We start from the raw sequence: 27,187 nt of genomic DNA on the forward strand, positions 1-27,187 counted from the left end.
TCAACCAGCACCCCCAGGTCCTTTTCCGCTGGGCAGCTTTCCAGCCACTCTTCCCCAAGCCCGTAGCGTTGCATGGGGTCGTTGTGACCCAAGTACAGGACCCAACACTTGGCCTTGTTGAACCTCAGGCAATTGGCCTCGGCCCATCGATCCAGCCTGTCCAGGTCCCTCTGCAGAGCCTTCCTACCCTCAAGCAGATCAACACTCCCACCCAACTTGGTGTTATCTGCAAACTTACTGAGGGTGCACTCGATCCCTTTGTCCAGATCATGAATAGATCATTTTCTTAAGATAATAATAGTAATGGTATTCCTTCTTAGAAGAGGAGAAGCCTCTGTGTAGCTGCACCTGTTTCTGGTTTGGTCCTGCAATTGTATTGCTCTAGTTTACGTGGGAGTCAAATTAAAGTATACAACTCATTGCTGAGAATGAACACCTCTGGGGAAGGTAGAAAGGTAGTATTTGTTTCTCATGTGTGAAAGAGGAAATTCAACTTTTGGGCTAACTGTCTGAACTACCAGGTATGATCTCTGAGGTAATGTCAACAGTATAACCGTAAAAACCACACACTACTCAAGGAGAAGGAGGTTTCATAGATCAAATATGTAATCTTGGAGAGTGACAGAGAGCCTTGGGAGATGGGAGGGATCAGCGAAATAGAATGCATGTCATCTTCTTGTGGGAACGTAAGATTTGTTGCAGTAATCAAAGCAATGCTTTTATCTAGTCCAGTACTCTCTTTCCAACAACTGCTGAGACTTGGTTATTTAAAGCAAGGTAGGCTGAAACCTTCCAACAGATAAATACTAGATAATTAATCTTAATACGTTGTCTGTCCCTGGTAGCAAGAAAAAAAATTATGCTTTTAAATCTCCATTCTGGTACAGTTGCATCTATTTTTCACCCTGAACTGTTGTAGTTCCAGATATTTTTGTTGTACCTATAAATATCCAATCTCTATTTTAATAATTTCAACAAAATTTTATGGCCATTTACAATCAAAGTAGTCAGAAATATGCTTTTATTGCTTTTGGATTTGACAATTTTGGTTTTTCTTGAAGGTCTCCTGGAACTTGTATTGGGGGACGAACAGAAGAAATTCTCCTGTTGGATTGTGTGTGTGTGTGTGTATAAATATGTATGTGTGTATATATGTATTATTTTGTATACTGTATACTTTTATCATGTGCTAGACAGCATCAATGCAAGAGAGAACAAAAAAATAAACAAAGAACCATAAGTAAATGCTCCCTCCCCCCCATGCCCCAGTGTTTTCAAAGTTGTTGTGGAAAAGTTTTTATGTCTGCATGTCTTTTTGTCCCTGTCTGGGACAGGAAGGGAAATGAAATGGGAAGGGGTAATCTCCAGCCCTCCTGCTGAAGGCAGGAAAGAATGAAGGCTTCCTTGGGCCTAGGGTGAGATTGCTTGAAGGACGTTATTTAGCCGGTATTTTGTCCATTCAGCTTGGTGAGAAAATTTTTTCCTCCAAAACTTATTCTGTTAAGATTTTTAAATAATATAACCTAACAGAAAAGTATACCAGTAATTCACATTCTTTATTTTGCAGCTAAATAAGTTGAAAGATCTTCATCCTTTGCCTAAGATAATTTTAGAATACCGTCAGGTGAGCTGATATTTGTCACATAATGTAGTTGCACTGAAGCAAAATTAGCAAGAAAGAGAACATATTCACAGCTAAATAAATAAAAAAAAAGTTGGCTGTAATGTAAGTTCATTCAAATATTCATTTAAACCTTGAAGTTATAGGTATTCTTAAGAGTTTTTAAATTTAATGTTTATACTTCTGTTTTGCACTATGTTAGATTATATCTAGCAAACAACTGTTGCAAAAAATTGGAAAACACTTAAATTTGTCTAGTGCAATAAAGCGCACTCTTAGGGCAAAACATTTATTTTTTGAGTTCTGAAGAAATACTCTGCAGAAAGTAAAGGAGATAACTAGTTATGGGGTTTTTTAGGTGATGAGCTTCCTGAAAATCCAAAATGACCTAGTTAATCTGCTCTCACACTTAATGTTTGGGTTTTCAGTGGATGAGTTTCCAAGATAAAAAAAAAAAGTGTGGGGTTTTTTTTGTGTGTGGCTTTTCTGTGTAGTTTATTGACCTGGAGATATAAGATGTAAAAGAGTAAATTCCAGTAGCTCATTTACTAGTATCTGCAAAGACCTGGCTTTAGGGTATAACTGAGCACTTACCTAACTTATGCTAATAGGTCAAGCTATTAGTGAGTACACATCCATTATTTACTAAGATAAAACTGTCTTTTAAAAAAAGTCTACAAAACAAATTAATATGCATTTGGAAATTAAGAACTTTAATTTGAAAATTCTCTTTTATAAATAAGCATTTATCTAAACTTTTACCAAATTTAGGTTCATAAGATGAAATCAACTTATGTGGATGGACTACGAACGTGCATGAGAAAGGTAGAAATATAAAAAGTAGCCTGTAAAATATGGTATTTCAAATAAATCATAAAAGGATGTGAAATGATTGCAGTGTTTACAGTTTAAGAACTTTTATATATGGAAAATTATAAAGTATTTCTTTTTGATTCTGTAGTCCTGATTGCAGTGAGTTTTTATTACTGATACTTACATTAAATAAAATTTAGATGTACGTCTTCATCCTTTTCTTTTTGGGGATTTTTACTTTACTTGACTACAGGGATTTATTTCCTCTACATGGAATCAGACAGGAACTGTGACTGGCAGACTTTCAGCCAAGCATCCAGTAAGTGAGCCTATTAGAAGATTTATGTTTTAATTAGAATTAAAAATTAATATTATTTATATAAAATATGTAGTATTTTTAACACATGAAATATTCGTTTTCATATAAGTCTAGTAGTTGCCATACTGTATGTAAATGATGGACAGAAAAAGCTTATTAAATGGGTGTTTTACTCTAGGACATTTATTCTTATGAATATTTTCTGTTTTCTGTGGATCAGAATTTAATATTATTACTTGAAGTAGAGGAGTAGAATTGTGAGCCGTGCATGCGCCCTCTAGACTTCCACCGAATACTTCTTTGTAATGAATTCCTGGTGTTCATGAACCACTCCTTGTAAAGGATCGGTGAGCCCTGGAAGGTACCCTGGGGATTATGGAAAAAAAGGAAGCTCTTTTCTTCTGGAATTTGGCTTCAGGCCTCATAGCAGCAAAGGGCTAAGCTGGCTATGCTGTTGCTCTGGAAGTCTTGCCAGATGCTTATATGGTTGTGACACTTGGGCTCTTTGTGCTTCCTCTCTTGTCTTTGGCTATAATGATCACTATGTACATGCTTGTGGATGGAATGTGTTTTATTTGACTTTCTGGACTGCTAAATGCTTGGGGTTTTTCTGGTTTTTTTTTTTGTTATTGTTTTTTTGTTTGTTTGTTTTTTTCCAAAGTGGGTTTTTTTGTTATTTTTTTTTGTTTGTTTGTTTTTTTCCAAAGTGGCCTTTTTAAGGGCATATTTGAATACATTTTATTACACCATTTTACTTGGAGTTTAGGAAGCGTTAATCCCTACCTTTGACTGTAGGGACTGGTGAGGCCTTTTGCGTTCCAATTCTGTCGCAGCCCATAGCTGCGTGGATGAGTGTGCAGGACCTGGTGTGGGAGGAGACAGGGTTGCAGACTGCTTCAGGGGCTCAAGTCAAGGCATAGGCAGAGAAATAACAGTAGAAAAGTAGTGACTACCTACCTGCGGAAATATTCTGTTTGGTTTAATCATGGCCTTTCTTAGCAAAGACCTGACCTCTGGCCCTGCGGGAGAGGGGGAATAGATGCAGAAGTGGGATTTGGCTCATGAGGGCTAGAGGGAATCCATGAGGACGTTGTCCTTTTAACTTGTGCCCAAAAGTATTGTCAGTTCTTATCTGTGCAGGTTTGAGTACTGCTTATCTGTCTGTGCAGGTACTAGCCTTAAGCTTCATGGGTGCAAATGGCGTTAGAAGCTTTCTGCAATCTTGGGACAATGGCCATGGTCTTCCACAGCTCTAGGAGCAGAGACGTTAGACATAACGGTTATACTGTGACCACTTTGCATGGGTGGACTCATGTGATTCCTTGCAAGTCCTGACTGGTATGGTGACTTCTGGAGTTCTAGCAGCAACCTGTCCTGGGAGGTTCTCATCCTCACAGTACTGGTGACTTCTTTAGCTCTTCTTTTACCTATCTTCACAGTTCAGGTTTCATTTATATCTTCCTACACTCATGGTACATATTTCCATACAATTTGTCATCAAACAACTTATAGGAAGTGCTTGTGCTTTTTGCTGAGTGAAAAAGTGTCTAGGATTCTGAATTAACAATGGAATGGAGGAGTGTTACTGCTGCTCCCGCTTCTCATGCACCCACATGGGGGAAAGTGATGGGATAGAATGGAAAAGATTGATCATGAAGGTCACAGTTTGCTAAATGTTCTGATGTGGTGCACAGGCATTTACAAGTCAGAGCTGAACAGACAGCTGTCTTGAACAACCACATACAACACAAGGTGACCTTTGGCTCATCATACTAAAAATGACATGAAAACTACTTTTCTTAAAGGTTGTTTTTCCCCAAAATAATGCTGCTAAAGTTAGCATCCAGGGTTGCCTAAGGCTGGCTTTTACTTATAAGGAAAAATGTTGGCATGGCTTTTTTTGTGTGAAATGTTTATGGAACTTATACCATCTGTTTCTGAATCATTTATTGATATAGAAGATATACTGCAGTGCCCAGTCACTTTACTAAGTGTTAAAGGATTGGGAAGATTCTTGCCAGAAATCATAAATAATGTAGGTATTTTTGCAGTTACTATGATGTTATGTCAAATTTTAGCTGAATATTTGCTGAGGTAGTTTATTTTTAACTGTGTTTTAAAATGCTTTAAGGAGTGATTAAAGCAAAAATATAAGTGTAAATCAGATAAAGTGAGAATTCAAACAGAAAAAACATCCCATTTGCTGCAGTGGTTGTGGGAGATGGGATTCCAAACAAAGGTTTCTTTATCTTTCATTTGTTTTGTAAAGGTAATGGATCTGTCTGTCCTCTTTCCTTTAAGGCATTAAATGGAGTCCAGGAGGGATTTACTCATGGGTTTAAGGGGAAATGACCAGACACTAGGTACAGAGCAGGATTTCTTTTTTAGCTAAACTCTTCTGTGATGTTCTTTCAAACAAATCCACATCTGATGTATGGATGATGTATATTTTTGGCTTTATGTGGGTTTCTCCCTATAGATAAGCTTATTCACGTGAATTTTTGACTTCTGTGTTGCAGCAACTTGGAGGGGGTTTCTTGGTAGAACTTTACTTCAGTGGCTTTCCATGTATACATCTATTTTAGTTTAACTATGCACTACATTTCTTCTCATTTGGTTTCTTCTTACAATGTGTGTGCTGCATAATTAGTGCATTTTTCACAAATAACAGTGTTATATAATAATATAGTACATCGTTAAACAGGGACACACTTGATATTGTAGTCTCCCGCTATAGCATTGTAACTGTATATTTGCTACTCCATGAGAACCTGTGTATCTGAAACCTGAAAGTAAATGTAAACACTAAAATTCTTCAGTCAAAATATTTTGTAATATATCCATTGGCTAGTTATTTTTTTCCACTCTATGATGGATTGCTTATGACTATTAGGGGAAGTTAATTAGGTTTATTATTTGAATATGTTATTTTTAATTAATTTTTGTATAAATATTAGTCTTGTCTACATTAGGATACTACTTTATTATATTGCTCATAGATAACTTTCCTATTAAATATATTTATTACATTCATAAATACTTGTTTATCTTCTCGAAACCTACCTTGAAATGCCACTTTCCAGCCTCTCACCTTTTAAAGCAAAAATAAGTCATGACAGAGGTGGAAAGGCATAAAGCCAATTAAGATCAAGCCTCTTTCAGAATGAACAGAGAGAAATCCTAACTCGAGATATAAAGATTGCATATAATTGGATGTTATAATTTGGTTTAAGATGTAAAATTCACTGCTAGAATCAGATATTCTGTATCAAGGTTTCTTTCCTCCAGGCTTCTGCAGCAGAGAGAACTGAAATGCAACTAATGAGTTTACACTTCTATACTTCAGAAGATGTTTGTATCATTAAACTAAAAAGCATAAAGTGGTGGGCTTCAGGGGGCATTTCCTTCCTTCTAGTAACAAAAAGTTATGCTGAAGATAAATAAAATTTTTTACCTTCTCAGACCAAGTGAAAAAAAAATAAAAGCATTCCTGTTTCTCCCCAGGAAAAATGCTTTTACCAGCTTGTCCAAAAAGGCAAAGAAATAAAATAACTTAACCTGTCAATCAAAGAAGCATGTTAGCCTTTAATTTGGAAAGCAGGAATGTAATTTGAAAGAGAAACTAATTAGGGTATGTTGAATGTTAATGTGCTCAAAGAGGGACCATACAAAACCTGAAATATTGAATATACCTCAGTCTCTCCAACAGATATAAGTAATATTTTCTGATAGTGAATGCATGATAGAGAATTGCATGCTTGTTCATTAGAAAAGGTGTGTTACTAATAGTGTTTGGAATATGAATAATAAATTACCCATGTGGTTTTCATTCTAATGGGAGAGACAATTTCTTGAAGTAGAGACCCCTCTGAGCAATTGCCATCAAAAATGAGTCTGTTCTGTCAATTAACTTAGCAAACCAGTTTTTCTGATTATCCACACTGTATCAGTATTACTTCCCTTCTGGGCTGTCTTCTGGAGTGAATGGACTAATTCTTTCTGAGATAAAACTCAAATGTAATTTTGGAATAGTTTTGGAATCATTTGTGGACAGTGTGGATGAGATGCTGCCTGTTAGTCTCCCTTTCATAACGCTATCCCAATAGGTTTTACATCCTTGGCGTACCCAGATGCACACATCAAGCAAGGCGGACTGTCAGAATCGTGCTATCAAAACTATTGTGACAGCTCTGAAATTTCAGGCATTTTGTCCCAGGCCTCATTAAGGCTACAGGCTGATCTGTGATACTACCAGTACTCTTTCTGAAAATGTATAGTCTGTAGTCACAATTGGATTCCAGCACAAACAGGATGTTCTACAAGGTGTTTCAATAGTGGTGAGCTGCTGTACAAATTTGAAGTGCCCTGTTTTTCCGTGTCCCTTTCCTTCACAGCTTTTAGGAGGCGTTGGCAGAGCTGATGCAACGTAAGGAGCCAGACAGCAAGTCTGGGAGCAGGGATGTGATCACATCTTTTCCTTTCCTTCCTCCCCCACCCCCCCTTCTCCTTCCCCCCCTTCTCCTTCCCCACCTTCTCCTTCCCCCCCTTCTCCTTCCCCCCCCACCTTCTCCTTCCCCCCCTTCTCCTTCCCCACCTTCTCCTTCCCCCCCTTCTCCTTCCCCACCTTCTCCTTCCCCCCCTTCTCCTTCCCCCCCCACCTTCTCCTTCCCCCCCTTCTCCTTCCCCACCTTCTCCTTCCCCCCCCACCTTCTCCCTTCCCCCCCCACCTTCTCCTTTCTTCTTTCCTTTTTTCAGAAATGAACCAATGCCTTGGCTGCTTTTGAAACTGCACTATTAGGAATATGATTTTTGTAAACTTGTTTTCATATACTGTCGTACTGAAATGAATGTTGACTTAAAATGGACAGACAGTATGGGTCTTACATTTGCATTGATCTTTAGTGTGTTTTCTATTTTTTTTAAATATGTTTATTGGAAAGCACTGGGGATAGAGACAAGTCAGACATTACAGATTTATGTAAAACATCTTGCCAAAAGTCTTCTATAATGTCACCTAGGCTAACAAAATCTTTTTTAGGTAAGTATGCTCTGATGTGGGCTTCACTATAATAATGGTAGGTTGTCTTAACAGAGATGAGAGTGTCTATGCGTTTTCTTGGACCTTTGCATCAAAGCAATTTAGTGTCATATTTTCTAGTCAGTACAAACAACTATCACTCAGATGAGCCTTTTAAGAGGAATTCCCTGCTAACATATGTTCAGTAAATTCCTCAGTATGTGGAACAATCTTGTTTCAGATGCTAAATTTTACCCTTTCATAAAACAACTGTTACATCTTTTCTTTAGAACGTAAATTCCTCCAGTCTGGAAATCTTGTCACTTTTCATGTGTTTGAAGGTCTAGTACTTGTACCTTTGGGCAATATTCCCTTGACACTGTTTACTCTAAAGCTATAATATACAGCTAATATACAACTAGTACAGTATTTACTAGCTCCAGCTGCCACTCAAAGGGTTGTTATCTCTATGCCTTAGCACTGTTTTTTCACCAAAACCAAATCATACCTTCTTGGAGTGTATCCCAGAGTTTTATAGTCTCTCGTATTAATGAACATTAGTTTAACAGAGCTTGTGTTCTGAATATAATTTTTTTTCAGGAAAACAAAATGAAATAAGTAAATAAATTTAGTCAGTTTACATATGGGAAACAAAAGCAGTCTTTGTCTCTTTGAAAGAAGAGTAGAGCTGCGTATATACAAACTCCCTTGCTTGCTGTGCAAAGGTTAGTAATCTGTTAGTATATAACCAAGCATCTGGGCTCAAGCCATGATTTGACAAAATAATTTGTTACAGAACATGTCAAATCAATAAGTTACTAAAATAAAATATTTTTTGTTGTTTTAAAAATCACTTATCGAGTCCTTTCTCATGTGCTGCTACAACACTATTACCTAAGGTCATTGCCAGGTCTAAATTTCAAAGAATATGGCAGAAAAAGGATTAGTCATAGGAAATCAAATATACTATTCTTATGACTAACTGTCTAAAGTAAGAAGTCAGTATTTTTGGTTGCCCTTTTCTTCTTCCCTTGTATTCACTTTGAAAGCTGCTTAAGCTTGTGGGAAGGTGATGAATTACTTCTAAGTCTTCCACTTGACTGACATCTAAAACCTTGATAATTCTGTGCTGCTGGGTAAGGCAAGAAGGGAGTGCATTACCTTTGAATGATTGTTCACTGCTGAAAAACAGTAACTAGTACGAAAACCTAAGAAATCCTTTACCAGAAGTCTGTATGACTATATGTTGGGTTTTTTTTTTGACAAGGAAAAAGATGTCTTCAGTTTTTAACTAGCCACTAGGTGGCAATTGCAGACAAGTCAAGATTTGCTTCGGAATGCATGTACACATACATACCAGGCTGCTATTGCTATGGTGACCTTGTTCATATTTCCTCTATTTATTGAGCTACATGCTGTATTTTAAAAATTAGATCTTCAGACTGTCTTGAAATTGTGTCTCATATAGAAGTCACAGAAAATAAGTGTTTATTCCTCTACAATAATAAGTAAATACTGCTATGGACAATAATTAAATATGGCAATTTTCCAAAAGGGAAATCATGAAGGTTTTTTTATTATTATTTCTGCTCTGTAATTTTTCATGAGTGAGTTGCCACCAGCTTTGGAGGTGCCAGACAAATTGAGTGAATTTGATGTTGTGAGTGCCCTCAGGACTCGAAGTCTTGTTGTTCTGCATTGCAAGAATACTACTTTGGGCAGTGTGCAGTTTTCCTTGCTACTTCTTCAGCAGCTTTGGCCTTTAAAGGAGCAAGCAGAGTGTTGACGGTTAAGGAAGCAGCTCACTGAACCTGTGCTTACATTTCTTCTCAAATTGATTAACTGAGCTATGAGAGCACAATTTATCAATAGGTGCAGTCCCACGTAGAGCAAGAAAAGACAACTAAAAAGAAGGAAAAGGAGTGAGAAAATTTTGAAGAAGCAAATAAACAGGGAAAAAAATCCATTACAAGATTAAAAAGAATCTATAGAGATGTAGAATATAAAGCTCAAAGGAGTTGTCATCTACCTATCTATTATCATTGTAATGAAGTCTGGTCTTATAGACCAAAGTATTACTTCTGCTCCAAAAGTAATACAATGCTAGTCATCAAACAGATGCCATGAATTTAAAAGCTTATTTTGTGTTTCATTGTGTAAGGCTGAGTTCTTGTTCAAAGAGTGCTACATTTCATGAGATAAACTAGAATTTCATTGCTCTGAACTTTTTTCAAACAGAAGAGAAAAATCTGTGTTTTTCTCAAGTATTAGGAAATAATTGATTTCCTGAAGCAACAGCTATTAGAGTAATTAAATCTGACAACATCACAGTCCCAGTAAATATTCTTGCTTGTAAGAAATGCAGTTAGTTTTTGCTGTTTGCTGGCATTGGTAGCCACAGTAAAACAATATTTAATTCCTCTACTGTCTTTATTTTGCTCTAGTGTTTGGCACTGTGCATCACTGTAACAGCAGGTTGATTAGTCGCTACATCAAAGGATATATAAATTATAACTTTACCTGGTCTAACTGCTTCCTTATAACTGCTCAGTCTAACTCCTTGGCTGTTTTTGATCTTCCCTCGTGACACATCCATACTGTATACATTTATGAATGGATACTCTTATCTCAGTAGTAAGTTTTGTCTCTGTTCCTATTTTTAAGTAAGTCCTTAGATTAGTGCAGGATTTAATCAGAATCAAATGTCTGTAGAATAGTCTGCATCTGTAGATGTAGAATTTTGGATACCAAAAATGGAAAGCTCAACAGAAAGTGTAACTGATTGAGAATAAACTCATCAAAGTGGGAACTGTATATTATTGGTTGGATTTTGACTAGGTTTTGTTTTTATTGATAATTCAATTCTTCTTTGATACAATGACTTTTCTTATGGATTAGGGCACCCTTTTTGCAAGGCTTGAATGCTTTATGAGAAAGCTGTGTTTGTGAGGCTCTAACAGAGACATCAAGAGTCCATCAGCTCTGATTCTCCTTGCCAAAGTGAAGTCTGTCATTGTTTCTGAATGGCTCTGTATGCAGAAGCTAACAGTGTAAGCAAGAATCTACACTGTCTTCACTTGAAACAACAGACAAAAGTAGAACAACTTTTAACAGAGGTATTTTCAGAACCAAAACAGACTTCTAACCTGTGCTAAAACACCAGCATAAGGAATGCATCAAGATCATCAGTCAGGATGGATTATAGTGGCAAAAAAATCAGATTATGAAGGTAGGAGGAATCAGCAATCTGTTTTTCAACATGTGCAGTTTTAATCTGGTGTTCCTAGTGAGATTTTTTTTTCTGCCTTGCCTATGCACCCTGCTTTTCCAGCATGATGTTTCCTGAAGAATTTAACTAAAAAATAGTGATCCAACAACCATCTAGATGCTGGGAAAATGTGTCAAGTAACTGAAATTGTAAAAGAGGTGATGCACTGATGGAGGGCTAGGTCCCTGTGTGGCAGGTCCACTGCCAAAGAAAGGTATCACACCTGGACACCCAGGAAAAAGACAGCCAGTCTGTGTTTATCATACCCAAAGTGACGTTAGTGGAGATCAGATTCAGTGCTTTTTTCTTTTAAGTTTGATAACTATATTACAAAATATAATCTTTAATGATTTAATGCTTGTAGGTGGTGGTGGGGGGGAGGGTTTCACTGCCAACAAAAAGGTGAAAAAGAAAAGGGTACAGTTGTAAGGGTGTGGGGTTTTTAAGCTGTCTACCAGTCATGACCTGAGATTTAACAAGGCCAAGTGCCAGGTCCTGCACTTGGGTCACAACAACCCCATGCAGCACTACAGGCTTGGGGAAGAGTGGCTGGAAAGCTGCCCAGCGGAAAAGGACCTGGGGGTGCCAATAGTTCGTTCTAGGCTTATAACTATATCATTGTATTGAAGGAAAAGAAGATCTGAATTATCTAATCGGGCATAAAAAGTAATTTTAAAAAATGTAACACTTATGACTCGTATCCTGTGTCAATTTAACATAACTTCCAAGAACAATGGTCACTGCTGCCCTTTCTCAGTTGCACAGAGTACTCCTTCATAAGAATGTAAAAATACAGGGGTTTTGGTTTTGTATCTTTTTTTTTTAGATGACAACAGTGAGCAATTTCATTTTTATGACTATGGTCCAAAAGACATTGCCACAATCTTCTTCTACATGCTCGTAGCTATTAATCTGCATGCTGTCATCCAGGAGTACATATTAGATGTAAGTTTATTACTGGGATATAATTTACTTTTATAAACGTTATTTGTAGCCATCAGTTGTTAACAGTTTTTCTTCAAGGTAAGTGTAAGCCATGGTAAAAGGAATGGTTTAGCATTTAAAAGCCCTGTTATGATCAATCCTTCTGTTCTCTGACAAGGTGGTGCTAGGGACATGGTTTAGTGGTGGCCTTGGCAGGGCTACGTTAAACGTTGGACTCGCTGCTCCTAAAGGTCTTTTCCAACCTAAATGATTCTATGGTTCTATGAAAACCATAAAAAATGGAAATTTCCATTTATACAATCAAGTAGTACTTATTAATTGTGTTGCAGGTTTACCAAAACTATTTATGAAGCTTGGATGTACATTTTTTCATGTATTTTCCATAATCAAGACAATACAATTCTTTTTTCAGAGCTTGCATTTTAAGACATGATGCACCGACTGACTACAATTTCTGCAAAATACTTGTTTCTGTCTTTAATCTTGGAATTTTAATGTTATGCTACAAGTTTACTAATATATATGATATATTTATCTTTTAAAAAAAATTGCTTGGCAATGAAACCAGAGTCTTTCTATGGCTTTCCACTGCCTCATACTATAGAAGGCTTCAATTCTATCAGTCAGAAATCATGTGAAGTAGAGAGAAGGCAATGGGTTGGCACTGGGATACATAGTTTAATCAATTACAGTAATGTTATAAAAGAAGAATCATAGAATCACAAGATTCTCTGTGTCCACAGTGCTCATAGTCCAGCCCCCCTGCTCAAAGCAGGGTCCACTAGAGCAGATTTCTTGGGACCATGTCTAGTCGGGGTTTGAATATATCCAAGGATGAAGGCTTCACAACCTCTCTGTGCAACCTGTTCCAGTGTTTGACCACTGTCACAGTTGAAAAGTTTTTTCTTATGTTCAAATGGAATTTCCTGTAATTGTTTGTGACCGCTGCCTCTTGCCCTGTCATTGAGCCAGATTCTTCTCACTGGTGCCAATCTTCTTTACACCCTCCCATCAGGCATTCTGAGCAGAGGGGAAGGATCACCTCTCTTGACCTGCTGGTGATGCTCTTCCTGATGCAGCCCAGGATGCTGTTGGCCTTCCTAGGTACAAAGGCTCATTGCTGGTTCATGTTCAACTTGTTTTTCACCAGGATCCACAGGTCCTTTTCTGTAAAGCTGCCTTCCAGACTGAACTCTCAGATCCTGATAGCCCATTTCTCCAGACTTTTGAGGTCCCTCTGAATGGCAGAGCAGCCATCTGGTGTATCAACCACTCCTCCCAGTTTTGGATTGTCTGCCATCTTGCTGAGGTTGCACTCAGTCCTGTTATCCAGGTCATTAATGGAGGTGTTGAGCAGTATGGGCCACTGGGGTACTCCACTAGCGCCTGGCTTCCAGCTGGTCTTTGTGCCACTCATCAAAACCCTTTGAACCTGGCAGTTCAGCCAGTTTTCAGTCCACCTCACTGTCGACTTATCTAGCTTGTACTTCATCAGCTTGTCTATGAGGCTTTTATGAGAGATTGTTTTGAAAGCCTTGCTAAAGTCAAGGTAAACAACATCTGCTGCTCTCCCTTCATCCACTGAGCTAGTCACTTCATCGCAGAAGGCTATCGTTGGTTAAGCACGATTTCCCCTATGTAAATCCATGCTGACTACCCCAGGTCATCATCTTGACTTTAGCATGTTTGCAAATGTTGTCCAGGATTATTTGCTCCATCACCTTCCCAGGAATTGAGGAGAGGGTGATTGGCCTGTAGTTTTCTGCATACTCCTTCTTGCCCTCCTGGAAGAAAGGAGAGACACTTGCTTTCTTCCAGCACTCAGGAACCTCCCCTGATTATCACAGCCTTTCAAACATAATTGAAACTGGGACCTTGGCTTCATCTATCCTTCTATCCATTGGAACCTCTGGAAATGAATTTTGGATTATGGTGTTGTTTTTATATGTTTTTTAAATTTTTTTTAACCAATGCTAGAATTTTCTTGTTAATCATCCACTAGAATAGCTTGATTTTTTTTTTCCCCCCTCACTCAGAAACAATGAAGAGAAGTATTAATAGTTAACTTTCACAACCAGCTTTTCCATCACACTGTTTCAAGTATATTCCTTCTCCTCTGTTGGAGCATAATTGCTCAGAAAGAGCAATTTTGTTTCTCTATAACTTCTAACAAGATGTGGATGCCCTTTTCTAACAATAAGGGATAACAGTCGCATCTCAGATTGGATCTGTGAAGGTTTTGCAGAAATATACTTGAAATAAATACATAAAAGCAAAAATACAGGCTGTATTATGTAGTCCAAGGTGGTTATAGTCATTTACCAAAGCCACATCAATCTTCCACTTTTGATACAATAAAACTGCTTGAGTTGAAAATTAGGTGACAAAGGAAAGCTTTCTATTTGGAAGACTTTTCTGAGATTAACTCCTTATTTCTCCACCTTTTAAATATCTAAAACAAATTTATCTCATCAAATCTGATAATCTAAATCTTAGAAAACATCATCTCCAGGGGAATCTTAGGTCAAATTGTTGTAAGTATGTGTCATATATAGATAGACTGAACTACCCACTGGAGATGCCTGTCTTTGTCTACTGACTATAGAGGGATTCTAGACAGTTTAGACCAACGACTAGCCTAAAGATGTCTAAAACTAGATGAGAGGAATCTAATAAGCTATTCCAATAGCTTAAAGATGAGTATTACCACTTTCATGTTTCTTGAGTTATTTTCTAAAGATTTATTCAAATTATGAGTTATTAACTAATTTACAAGTGAAAGTACATTTTGCACTTGCAATTACTAGTTTTTCAGAATTATTAGTAAAGCTTCTAAAATTGCATTAAAAGCAGAGTTTCTGCATATGCTGTCAGTGAAAACAAGACAGCAATATGGTGATGTATTTTTACCATTGTAGATAGATTTTTGAAATAAATTTTTATTTATTTCACTTTGTTCAGGATTTTGAAGCTAATGAGTTAAGGAACAATAATCAGTGAGAGTAACTATAAACAACTCTTTAACCTGTGCTGGAGGTTGTCTTATTAAGTACATGTCAAAACCAGTATAGAGCCCAATGAAAAGTCCATGCATGATATCTACCATTAAAATGATTCAAGTCAGAATTAGAATGTTGTGATTTTGTTTTTTAAATGTGTAAAATTAGGCTCCCACATTCATGTCCAGGTACATAATAAAGGACTTAATTTTCTAAACTTCTGAGGAGTCTAGCTTCCATGGCCACTTAAACTGCTTATTATTCATACGAACAAGCACTGATCCTCCCCAACTTGTTATCGACAGAAGTCAACAGTTATCAATAGAAATGTTAGTTTTGTGCACAGATTAAATAACCACTTATTTCAAAATGTGGTTAATAGCATTACAATAAGCATTGCCACAACTGTATTTTTAAATGTTTCTAGAAACTGGAGAATAAAATATTAAAGATGGCAAGTGTTTCTTCTGGGTCAAACTTCGTATTGATGGATTGAGAGCAGTGTTTGTAGTTTACCCATGCTGTGAAAATATTATGTATATTACGTAGTGGTTTCCTATCTCTCTGTGGTGGGTGTTCAACTTTAATACATTTAATTGTAGATCTTTAAGGGTGATACTAAGAAATGATACTGTTCTGTTTTGGGGGTTTTGTTCTTTTGCTTCTGCTTCAAATTTCAATAGCTTTTGCAGTCTGATTACATCCCTCTTAAGTTTAAAATAACAATTTTGAGTTCAAAATTACATAGAAAATGATCATTCTGATTTGGAAATTATATAGCACTATTCCCATCTCCTGAATTCACAGTATTACATAATATTAGTATGTTCATCTAATTTCTGAACCACTTGCAAACTAATTGTGTGGAATTACAAAAATTGAGCTTGATACCCATTACCTCTTGTCATGTGTTACCTTTCTAGATGAATAGGCATAATGACATAAAATAACAGAATGAAGCTATCGTGTGTCATCTTTCACACTTTACTGGAGGTGTATGAACCCAAATCTTTAAAGAAAAATCTTCTGTTATTCCTACTCTTGCATGTTTGTTGATAAAATTAGTTCTCACTTTTAACCTTGACTGATGTGCTGTAGTTAATAAAGAGGAGCTTCTTTATTTTATCATGCATTTCAAAAAAGTGGGAATAGATATTAGAAAAATTTCTATAGGCTGAAGAAGAATTGGTTCCCTTAGCTTAAGGCAGGGTTCACGTGTATTCTTTTCTTGAAAGTAATGCACCATATCTAAAACATACAGGTTAAAATAAGATGATAATTATTTTTATTGGGTTACTAATTATGTTCTGTGGTGCATCCAGAGATTAGGATTTGGAAAGGCTGCCAGTGAGAAATTGTTCTTACAAGCTTTCAATTTTCAAGGAAGAGCAAATATTCAAAAGTATCTATAGTTACAGAAGCGTGAAGATTCCTTTGAAAGGCAAAGTGGTTAATCTTATTATTATATGGGAAAAACTTGTTGGCATTAGTATCACTAATGTTTTTATGCTGCTTAAACTGTTCATAAACGTGTTTTCATAAACTTTAACTTACTAAGCATTTATTTTCTTATTTGTAGAACATTCAAGGTATCTCTAAACATCCAGTTAGAATTACAAAGAAACGGTACATAAAAGGTAAACTGTTTTTTATTAACATAAAAAGGCAATTTTATCTAATTATTTTATTGATTTATATTGTATTTTAAAGCAGACCAATAGCTCTAATATTAAAGAATAGAATAAATTATTGATGCTTAGTTATACGTGATCATTTAAACCAATTACTTTTATCTCTAAACATCCAGTTAGAATTACAAAGAAACGGTACATAAAAGGTAAACTGTTTTTTATTAACATAAAAAGGCAATTTTATCTAATTATTTTATTGATTTATATTGTATTTTAAAGCAGACCAATAGCTCTAATATTAAAGAATAGAATAAATTATTGATGCTTAGTTATACGTGATCATTTAAACCAATTACTTTTTGCTAGTTGTTCCTGCAAAAAGATTGCTGTTTCAGCACTGATCTAAATAGTCACAAACTTTTAGATTTTTTTTTTTTTTTTTGTTTCCCTCGACTATCTCACTGTTCCTTTTTCCAGATGAAAATATGCATCTTAACTCCATCAAATATCCTAGGGATGATTTTGTGTGCATTCAGCTTATAAGGCTTTTCCCAAGGAGATGTTAAGGCTAGGTCATTTTAATCAAACTCACAACTAAACGCCAGTAGTTAGTCAGATGTGTTGTTTTTGATAACCGAAGTGGATTTAAGGCAGATGATTTGGAGAGAATCAAAGTAAAGTCTAGAAAAGCATGACCCAAGTGATAAAGAGAGGAAACCCACAATAGTAGACTCAAATAGAAGAGAGATTTGCCAACATAAACTCTCCTTCTTGAACGCCTACAGCCATAGCTGGGAAATGCTGCTCATTTGTTGCACTTGGTTCTCAAGTAAGGGCAGGGTTGCCTTTTCACAGCTATTCACTCCCTGCGTTTGAAATAATACAGATCATAAAACAGGAGTCTGTTGAAGACAATGTAAAACTTTTACAGCAGTTTTATCTACCTGATTAATTTTTATAAGTATTTTTTAAAAGTTGTTATAAAAAAATGTGTGAGCAGTGGCTGTGTAAACCTGAGCTGTCGTGCATAACAGTGGCACATCGGCCTTTCTGGAAACAGTCCAATCAGTTTTGTTAATGATCTTATAATCTGTGCTTCTCAAAAATGTATTAGTAAGTTTTTTTCATTCCTGAATCAAGACACACTTATTTTTTCCACTTTTATGCTGATCAGATTAATTCTTTTGTATTTCAAACCACCAGCCCTTTCTACACCAAGACAAGTGGTATTCCCAGGATGCACTGAGTTTCTAATGCCTTGTCAATGTACGTTATTGCTTTGTGATATTATAGGAGATTTCTGTCATTAGAATTTGGATGCTTGTATCAGCTGTATGTTCTCAATATTGTATTCCCCTGTCACCTGTAACTCAGAATTTGGTTATTAACACATCGCTGCAGCATGTTCAAAGATAAGAAAATATATTTTTTAGTTCATCTCTATAGACCCTTCCTTATCTGAATGCCTCCTTTATTAAGTGATCTGTGAATAATGTTAGTTATTGTAGATATATGTTAGCTAGTGTTTTGGAAAGGGGGTTTGATTTTGAAAAAGGAGGAGAAGTAAGCGGTACTGCAAGGTTGGCAGAGATAAAGATGTTGTACATGAATGATAGAGTAAAATAATTGTGGCGGGGGTCTGCTAGGTTGCTTACATTGCCATTTGTGTGGTTTTAGTTGCATGTTTGGTATGTCATTTACAACCTCCTATGGTTTGCAACACAATATTTGGACTGGGGTTTGGGACTTAAATGTCTATCTCCTCTCTAGGAAAAGAAGAGGAAATAGTAACTATTTCCCCAAGAACATTGTTTGTTTCAAGAAAAGAATATACATTTTTAGCAGCAGGTAAGATAGTGTGTATTATTATTCTCATACATATTAATGTTTGCAGTTCTGTCATCTCTTTTTCCTCTCTCCTTTGGATGACATTATATTTTACAAGGCTGTCAAATCCCTTAGTATCAATTAATATTGTTATATGATGTATAGTCCTTAGTGTGCTTTGGAAGTGGATGATATGTAAGCCTTGTCAGTAGGAAAAAAGAGCTAATAAGATTAATTGACACCTGAAGATAATGAAGGAATCAGACACCTTGTGATCTGTAGCTGGAATATAACTTCTTCAGGGTGAGCTTTTTACAGGCATCTGGGTTTTTTGAGCACAAGGAAATGACTGAACAGTCCAGGCTTACGTTTTAATTTGTGATAGTTTGGTTAAAATGCAGGAATGTTTTTATTCTAGAGCAATAGATTTATTTTAACACTCTGTTTTCTAGATTTTTCCCATATTGAGTTAAGGATCCTTGCTGACTTATCATCTGAACCAGAACTTTTGAAACTGTTCCAAGAACCTGAGACCACCGATATCTTTTCCACACTGGCTTCTCAGTGGTAAGAGTAAATGTTGCATTTTTTTTGATAGTAATTAGACAAAATAGTAAGAATAACTTAAACTATTGTATTACTGCGTAGTGATAACAAAAGACAGTATTTTGCTACAGTATCTATTGTTAATACTTTTTTTAACACCATGAATTATAATTCCTTTCTGTCTTTTTGAGCATTTTCTTCTCCACTGTGGTAATTACGATATGTCAAAATGTTGCAATCCAACTGACCAGTATGAGCCTTGTGACTAAAGCTGGTGCAATAACATATTGTGAACAGCGCATGTTGATAATTTTCTCACTGCATTATTGTTCACCAATTCTTTTTTAAAATCCAGAGCCACAGTTAAGTAGGTTATCCATCTGAAAAATTGCAGAACAACTTTTCTCAGTAAAAGTACAACCATTTTTGAAGCCTGCTTGGTTATCCAGTAGAAGTATTGGAATCAAATTACCTATGTACAAGAAACAGAGAGACTAGAGCTCATGGGATTCCTTTGAACTCATAGGGTTTAGTGCTTCCATCTTCGGATGGATGATGTGATACTTGGAAGAAGTGGTACTTCAGTAATTAAAAAAAAAATATTTTTTATCTCCATTCCCAGATTATTATTTGCTGATCTCTGCAGCATGCAGATCAAAAGATTAACTATCAAAAAAAGTTGGAATATGAGTTAGTTAGCTGTTTGAAGGCATTTCTTATTACTGTCTGTATCATGGTGATGCCTAAAAATCTTACTTGAGACTGGGACTCCCCTTGTACTTAGAAGTGCATGAGAATTCAGTAAGTGACAGGATAGATGTCAAGAAGCTTACGGTTTGAACAGATAGGTCAGAAAAAGATTGCATAAAATGCTATAACATATAAGCAGATTGAACAGAATGATGTCATGTAAATGTCATGCAATCTTCATATTTTCTCTTTGTTCCTCTCTCTGTTTTATGTCCATTTTTTGTTGGAAGATTGTTAGCTGAAAATGTAAGCAAAAATAGATATGATGAATTCATCAGTCCTGATCTAGCTCAATTCCTATCCTACAATTTCTAAATTTTTGCAGGCATAGCCTTCCCAACCACAGTATTTCCTACTCACTGCAATATTTGCTAATATACTCTGAAGTAGGACAAAGAAACAAAATGGAGCTCAAATTATAATTATCCTGCTGCCAGCAATTGAATTGGTGCTTGAGGCATGTGCATTCTGGGAGAACACAATTCAAGGTCACAAACATCCCAAACAATATAGCTATGGAAAGGTCACCTTTCTCTTTAGAGTCACTTAGAAGTTTCTGCTGATACTATAATAAATTCTTAGCTCTAACATGATATCACTAGAACCTCGTGATGGAGTTAAATCCTTATTTTAGTTTGGATGTATATTGCAAATGTATGCATGAAGATGAGTCAAATTTTGTCTCAACTCTGGGCAAGGCTCCAGAAATACCATTCAGCAACCTCACAGCTCTTGGCAGCCATCAACCTCTTCTAGTTGCTACACAGTAACTTTAAATTTAATGCAATATTACAGGCAAATATTTTTATCAGACAGAGGTGTCATGGTGTGTCTACAAAATCAGTACATAATGATTCTGCTGACTCTTCTTTTAAGCTTCAGGAAAGCTAATGCTTGGAAGTAACTTTCTATTGCATCTATTATATGACTGTTATTAATTACAGAAACACAAAGGGTGTGGTTAATCTCATCTAACCTTGGACATCTGTTATATACCTGGAGAGATTCATTTGACCTGTTGTTGATGTCCCCTGTGTAATAAGATCAATCACACATTAAAGGTGTTGACTTCTCACCATTGAGAACAAAGTAGGTCTGGGGTGGCCAGCTCACGTGTAGACATCTGTATTTATTCTGACAAATTCAATTCCTCCTATTGGATCGGTTCCTAGTGAACTCACCTTGGGTTTTGGAATTTTGTCCTTAATTTATTTAGCGCCAAAGAGAAGACTTAAATCACAAGCTTCACAGATACTTTCCCATTCCAGATATTTATTCATCTCTCATAGTCCACTATTGATAAATAAAATCTTTAGGGCAAACAATTAGTTCATTGACTTTATTGTAGTTGATTCCACCCTGTTGGTATTAAAACAAGTTATGAGAAGGAAGAGCAAAATAAAGAACAAACCTTTTATCTCCTCTTGGTCTCCTGATTTTCTCTGGGTCTTAATCCTTTAAAATCTGTGCAAGTGATATACCAAGTGGCATACCAAATGTTTTATTCTCTTTTGAAGGAATTGCACGTTGTTGCTATTTGTAAATCTTTTCTAACACATTTTGGACAATAGGAAAACCTTGACAAAAAAGAGTTTTTCTCTAAGAGATCTATAAACAATGAATTAGTTTCTGAAGCTCCCTTTCAAAAGAGCAAAATTAAGTTAATGTCAGTGTCTGACAGCATTCCAACTTCTGAATGCATGTCAGTTGGTATCTTTTAGCAGGTTTTCTGCATCTAAAATTCCTTAGATGAATGAATATTAAATCATAAATAGTAAAGAATATTTTATTGGACAAAAATCTGAGCCACACCCTAGAGTCCAGCCAAGTTTTATACCAGTTTATTCACTTTTTTTTTCTAAGCTTTATGGCTTCTCCACTGAAATGTACCTCTATTCCCTAGCTGTCCTTCAGGCTAAAGCCTTCTATCTGAAATCCAACCTTTTGAAAAACCTTTACAGGCTTTTTATAGCATTTGGCAACAAATACACATGGTGGGCAGTTTCTGCAAAGAGGTTAGCTGTATGAGTTTCTGATTGAATTAAGGTCTCTTATCTATAAAAGCTTTCCTTTCATAATTTGGTTAGGCATGCTCTACCATGACTCAGTCTATCTCTGGGACCTTAGAGATGTGTCTCTCTTGGAAACCTGTTGGATCCATGTTTCTATTAAACATAATTTGTATGGAATCTTTACACTGGTCAACAGTGCAGCTTAGAGATGCATAAGTATGTGTCAACCCAAACTATGTCTATACATTACAGCAAAAGGCTGAGTGGAGGTACTAGCTTTCATGCTAAAATTCAGTGTCATGTGCAATACCATACCCAACCCAAAAAACCTAGCTGAGAGGTGATCCTCTCTGCAAGACTAGGCTGTAATCTTGTACTCCTGTGGCTAGCTTACAGAGATAGCTCATTTCAGAAGTAATGCAGCCTCCGGGCTTCCCTGCACTATGCTTAAATGTTTGCTGTAGATACTGTAGATACTGCTTGCTGTAGACAGTTTTTTACATATTGTGTGTTCTGTTTGACAGAACTGTCTTGAAATTGCTATTCAGATAAAACGCTCAGAAGCTGGTGTTAGCTAGTCACTTAATGCCAGTTTCTGGGTAATGTCATGCTCGGTCTCATGTGTTTTATCTTTAAAGTGCTTTTTTCACACGGGAATAAAATTCATGGAATTTTATTCCATGGAATTCATGGAATAAATTAAAGATGGTGTCTGTTGGCCACTTTGCAATAGGTTTGCTTCTATTGGCTGTTTTTGTCAGTGAAAAGTCCAAGCTCATCTCTGCTTTGCACATCCAGTATATTTTCTGGTCATCTAACATAGCTACCCCAGCTAAAACTAAGATGATATAAATAGATTTTAATGTTCACTTGTATAAGCTTAGTACTATTCCTACTCTTATCCTATCCTGTCTGCAATGATGATCATATGCTATTACCAACGTTGTCTTACAGTGAGTACTGTGTTATGGCCTACGAAGAGTAAGTCTTAAATGACAGGTCAACACCTGCTATTACACGAACACCAAGAGTGTATTACATTAATGATCTACTTGCTACTGAACACATAATAAAGTTTCAAGGCTTGCCTAAACTTTTGAAAATTCATGATATAACGGATTCCAGCTACCTGGAAGATCACCTTGTGTTATATTGTTTTGATGTCCTATGACAGTTATAGTCCTTTGACAGCCAAATCATTATCCCCGTGCTGAAGATGATGAGAGCTGTCTTGGCAGCTGTCTGACCAGCCAAGAGATCTAACTGCCATAAGGCATCCAAATGACAACAAATCTCAGCATGAAATTGCTCTCACTTCTTTTAATCTAGCTTTTACACAATAAATGAAAAATAAATAATAGTATTTAAAATGCTGTTGATGGGCATGTCTTAAAATCACTTTCAAAGATAGAGGCTGAAAAATAAGTTTACAGTCTTTTAGGTAGTCTGCAATTTCTTTCTTAATTAGAGGTGCGGTGATCTTTAGAGGTGCAAAAAGATCTTTTTAAATCTTAGAGTATTCAACTCTACATATCTCTTCTCCCAGGAAAATACAAAGCAAGGTTAGACTTTGTATGTTGCAGCTGAGATTCTGTTCAGCAAATATTGTAAAGTTAAAATAATTGGATTTGTTTAGTTGAGACAAGATATGATTTAGGAAAAACATGATAAAAGTCTTCAAATATATAAAAGGTTATTGCAGAGAGTTGGGTAGAGAGTGAATTAAGCATAATGAATGGGCTTATACTGTTGTAAGACATGTTTCAGTTAAAGAAATCTTTTGAATAATAAAGGTAGATAAATATGGAGATGGGCTACCTATGAAGGCTGTGGAATTTCCATTGCTGGAAGGAATGACACAATTAGACAAATATTTCCAAGGATAGCTGAGGTGACTTCTCAGTCTCTCTCACAACCATATTTTTATGACACTGTGATTTTATTGCAGATTGCTTAGAGCATTCAGTTGGAAAAGGGATTTCTTTATTTCAGTCCCATTTGGGGGATTATTTGTTTTTTACTTGTGATTGTTTAATTCTGTTTGTTAGTAGTAGCTACAGGGACAAAAGTCAGAGATTTATGAGACTCACCTGAGTACTCTAAATAGAATAGTGAGTACTTTCATGTTTGCTTTCCTTCTGAACTCATGAATTATGCTTTTTTGTTGTTGTTTTGGGGTGGCTTGGGGTTGTTTCATTTTTTTTTTGTTTTGGGTTTTTTTGTTTGGTTTTTTTTGTTTTGTTTTGGTTTTTTTTTCACAGTAGTCCCATTTCTGCGTGATCTTGGAGGATGCCAAACCTAGCTTGTGGCCTTGCAATTAGACCATGCTTTAATTGCATGTCACTGAGAGACAGAGTTGTGGTTGTGAATCCCATCAGGTGAAGAGACAACTGAGTTGCTGTCCCTCAGTAGCTGGGCAACTGTTCCAGGGTGGTACCTCTTCCACCGTATGCTAAGAAAAAGCCAACAAATCCAGAAGCTATCAGTGTGAACAATGATGTAATCAGATTACATTTCCTAGATTGGGTCATACAGGAGTCACAGAGGTGACACAGGTGGGCTCAGAGTGGGTCTATGATGAGCATGTGCACAGTGTTAGAATTTTCAGAGCCTATTGAACTGTCGGGAGGGAAGAGTTGCCTGAGGTACCCAGAGACTTCAAGGACATCCAGGATTAAGGGGCCACTTAGTGGAGTGAAAGGGGTTGGTTCACGGTTTTGGATATAGGCATCCACATTCATTTCTTGAATTTTGTCTAGGTCTCACAGTTCCTTATGGAATTGCCAGTATAGATTTGTGAGAGATGGACTCCCGCTGAGACTGTGTAATAGAGAACTGGCCAAAAAATAAATGTAGGGTTACTGCTCTGAGGTGAGCATCATTCCAGTGGCCAAGTCACTTAAACTAAGTGGGTAGACTGAGCTTCAGGTGTCTGCTTTATGTTTTAGTCTATAGAAAATTATTACTGTTATGCTTTTTTCTAGCGAGTGATTCCTGAGGCACGCATGGGCAAACACCACAAGGTATTACAGATATGTTTGCAGCCTCTAATCATCTTAGTTTCTGTTTAGATGTGTTTGTCATAAATGTCCTAGCAGGTTTATGAAAACATTTTGCCCTTTCTAAATTATAACTATGAACTAAGATGTTAAAATGTGTAGACTGTATATCCTCATAAACCAAGAGGTTTGGAGGAAAAGACCCTATAAGTAGGTTAGTTACAAATGGATTGAAGTGAAAGTCCAGTACTTCTATATCCAGAAATTTAGGTATGGGAATACCCAGGTGATGTATAGTCTCTAGGAACAATATTAGCATATGAAACGAAGAACATTCTCTTGACCACATTATCTCTCTGAGATTAAATCAATGCAAACTTAACCTAGAAGCGTTATTAAATATTGTCTTTTCAAGGTAAATATAGTTTTTCTGTAGATGATATTTACTATTTGAAAAGGGGAGAAATTCAGAAGGGTCTTTAGTAAATTGTTTACAGTATGATCTAATTGCAAGCACAAATCTATTACTACTATAAACTGTGTATTTTTATTTCTGTGAGAGCGGAAAGATAATTGTCCCTGTGCACAAACTTTTCCATGCAGTGATAAATTACCTATGCATTTTCTGTCATATGTTGTGTCATAGGTTGTCTGTTGAGCCAGTGTAGATGCAGTGTAATGAAATCTATGTTGGTCTGTGCCTCAGAAAAATCCCTTTATAGATAAGACCGTTGGACAGTTGTGACTTAGTATTTTAGCTTTTGTACTCTGTTACTCTTTTCAGTTTGGAAATCATGGTATATGAATCGGAGAGCACACAAAAAGTTTGCCCATATACAATCAGTTTTCCTTATATTCTGCAGCTAAAGAATAAAAGAGTAGAGAAATTTTAATAATCTTTATTAAAAATACTTACGTAGTACTATGTAGTAGAGGAATATCTCTAATACTGTTCAATATGCAGATGTATTGTGTATTAAAAGATAATTACCTGAATAATCTGATAACTGCCACCATTCCAGTATGAAAACTGTCATTCTCTTTAAGCTATTCATTTCTACCTCTAAACTATAATTTAACCTGTACACATTAACTGCTGATGGTGGATTAAAGTAACAAGGTAATTAGCGGATACTCTTTAAGGGTGATATTTAATCTGATTGTACCAATGAAAGGACGATTTGTGACAGTTGTGTGCAATGCTTACACTCAAGGCTACGCTTGAAAGAAGGTTGGGTCTCTTTAAGCTATTAATTTCTACCTCTAAACTATAATTTAACCTGTACACATTAACTGCTGATGGTGGATTAAAGTAACAAGGTAATTAGCGGATACTCTTTAAGGGTGATATTTAATCTGATTGTACCAATGAAAGGACGATTTGTGACAGTTGTGTGCAATGCTTACACTCAAGGCTACGCTTGAAAGAAGGTTGGAGAATTTGATAGTGGTCTAGTTGCTCCTGTTTCACTTTGAGATCCAAGTTGTGTATAAAATCCAAACCTCAAAATATTCCCTTCTCTCTCATTTGTCATCTGCTTCCTTATATTCATGCTATTAGTGCTTTCTTTTGTGTGATGATGGAGAACAGCATGAATACATGTCCTTCTTCCAGGTATTGAATTTACCTTCTAGTAAGTAGTGGACACAGTAGTTGTGCACCTGAGTCTATGTGGCTTTCAGAGAGTTAAAAAAAAAGGCTGCAAAATAAGAGGACATATCTTGTTATTTCTTTGTAGCAATGGCAGTTAATATCTAAAATAAGGAAGTGTGTAGCTATCATGGAATTCCAAGGGATTTATAAATTGTTTACTGCTAATCATTTTGAAAAACTTTCCATTTTTATAGTGTGGGCTTGGTTGGCTGGCACTTTAAGACATGGAATAGTCTTTAGCTTATACTATCCTCGCCAGAATCAGAAGAACTTGAACACTTGATTTCCAATAATCTTGGGAACTGCAGGCTGTTTATATAAAATGTACTGAACATAAAAGTCCATCTTTCCTCAGCTGATGTGTATGTGTGAACTGTTTCAGTAAGAGACAGGCATGCTAATTTTGGAAATTACTCGAGAAAAAACCTAGAGAGAAACAAAGCACAGAACTACTTGGGATTACCATAGCAGAAGGACCAAAGTTTATTGTTGGTTTTTTTCTTAAAAGAATAAGTTCAACCAGATTTGAATAAAAAGACCACAGTGCAGAAAGGTTTGTTTTGTTCTTCACAGACTGTCTTCCTCCAGGAAGTGGGGAAATTTTATTTCTTTACCACCTTCCAAGCAGGGGACTCAAGGAGCTGATTATATCTAATAACAGCAAGGTGAGCCAAACTGTTGCACACTGGCAGCTGGTCCAGCAGGAACTATGGCAAAATAGGGACTCTTGTTTTTCCAGCCACTTGGCAATTAAGGATACTTCCTGACAATAGCTCTATCTGTTGA

General features: G+C 36.4%; 1 protein-coding gene across 1 annotated transcript in view; it reads left to right on the top strand.

The window, feature by feature from the left end:
* POLN (DNA polymerase nu) overlaps window positions 1-27,187 on the top strand; it is a 103,984-nt gene that overhangs the window by 27,102 nt on the left and 49,695 nt on the right. The window contains exons 13-18 of the mRNA XM_019473678.1: window positions 1,568-1,624; window positions 2,393-2,446; window positions 2,688-2,753; window positions 16,562-16,619; window positions 18,384-18,461; window positions 18,893-19,007. Of these exons, the coding sequence (XP_019329223.1) occupies window positions 1,568-1,624; window positions 2,393-2,446; window positions 2,688-2,753; window positions 16,562-16,619; window positions 18,384-18,461; window positions 18,893-19,007 (428 nt within the window). The remainder of the gene's footprint in view (window positions 1-1,567; window positions 1,625-2,392; window positions 2,447-2,687; window positions 2,754-16,561; window positions 16,620-18,383; window positions 18,462-18,892; window positions 19,008-27,187) is intronic.

The sequence above is a fragment of the Aptenodytes forsteri genome, unplaced genomic scaffold, assembly GCF_000699145.1.
Source record: "Aptenodytes forsteri isolate BGI_AS27 unplaced genomic scaffold, ASM69914v1 Scaffold88, whole genome shotgun sequence".
Classification (NCBI taxonomy): Eukaryota; Metazoa; Chordata; class Aves; order Sphenisciformes; family Spheniscidae; genus Aptenodytes; species Aptenodytes forsteri.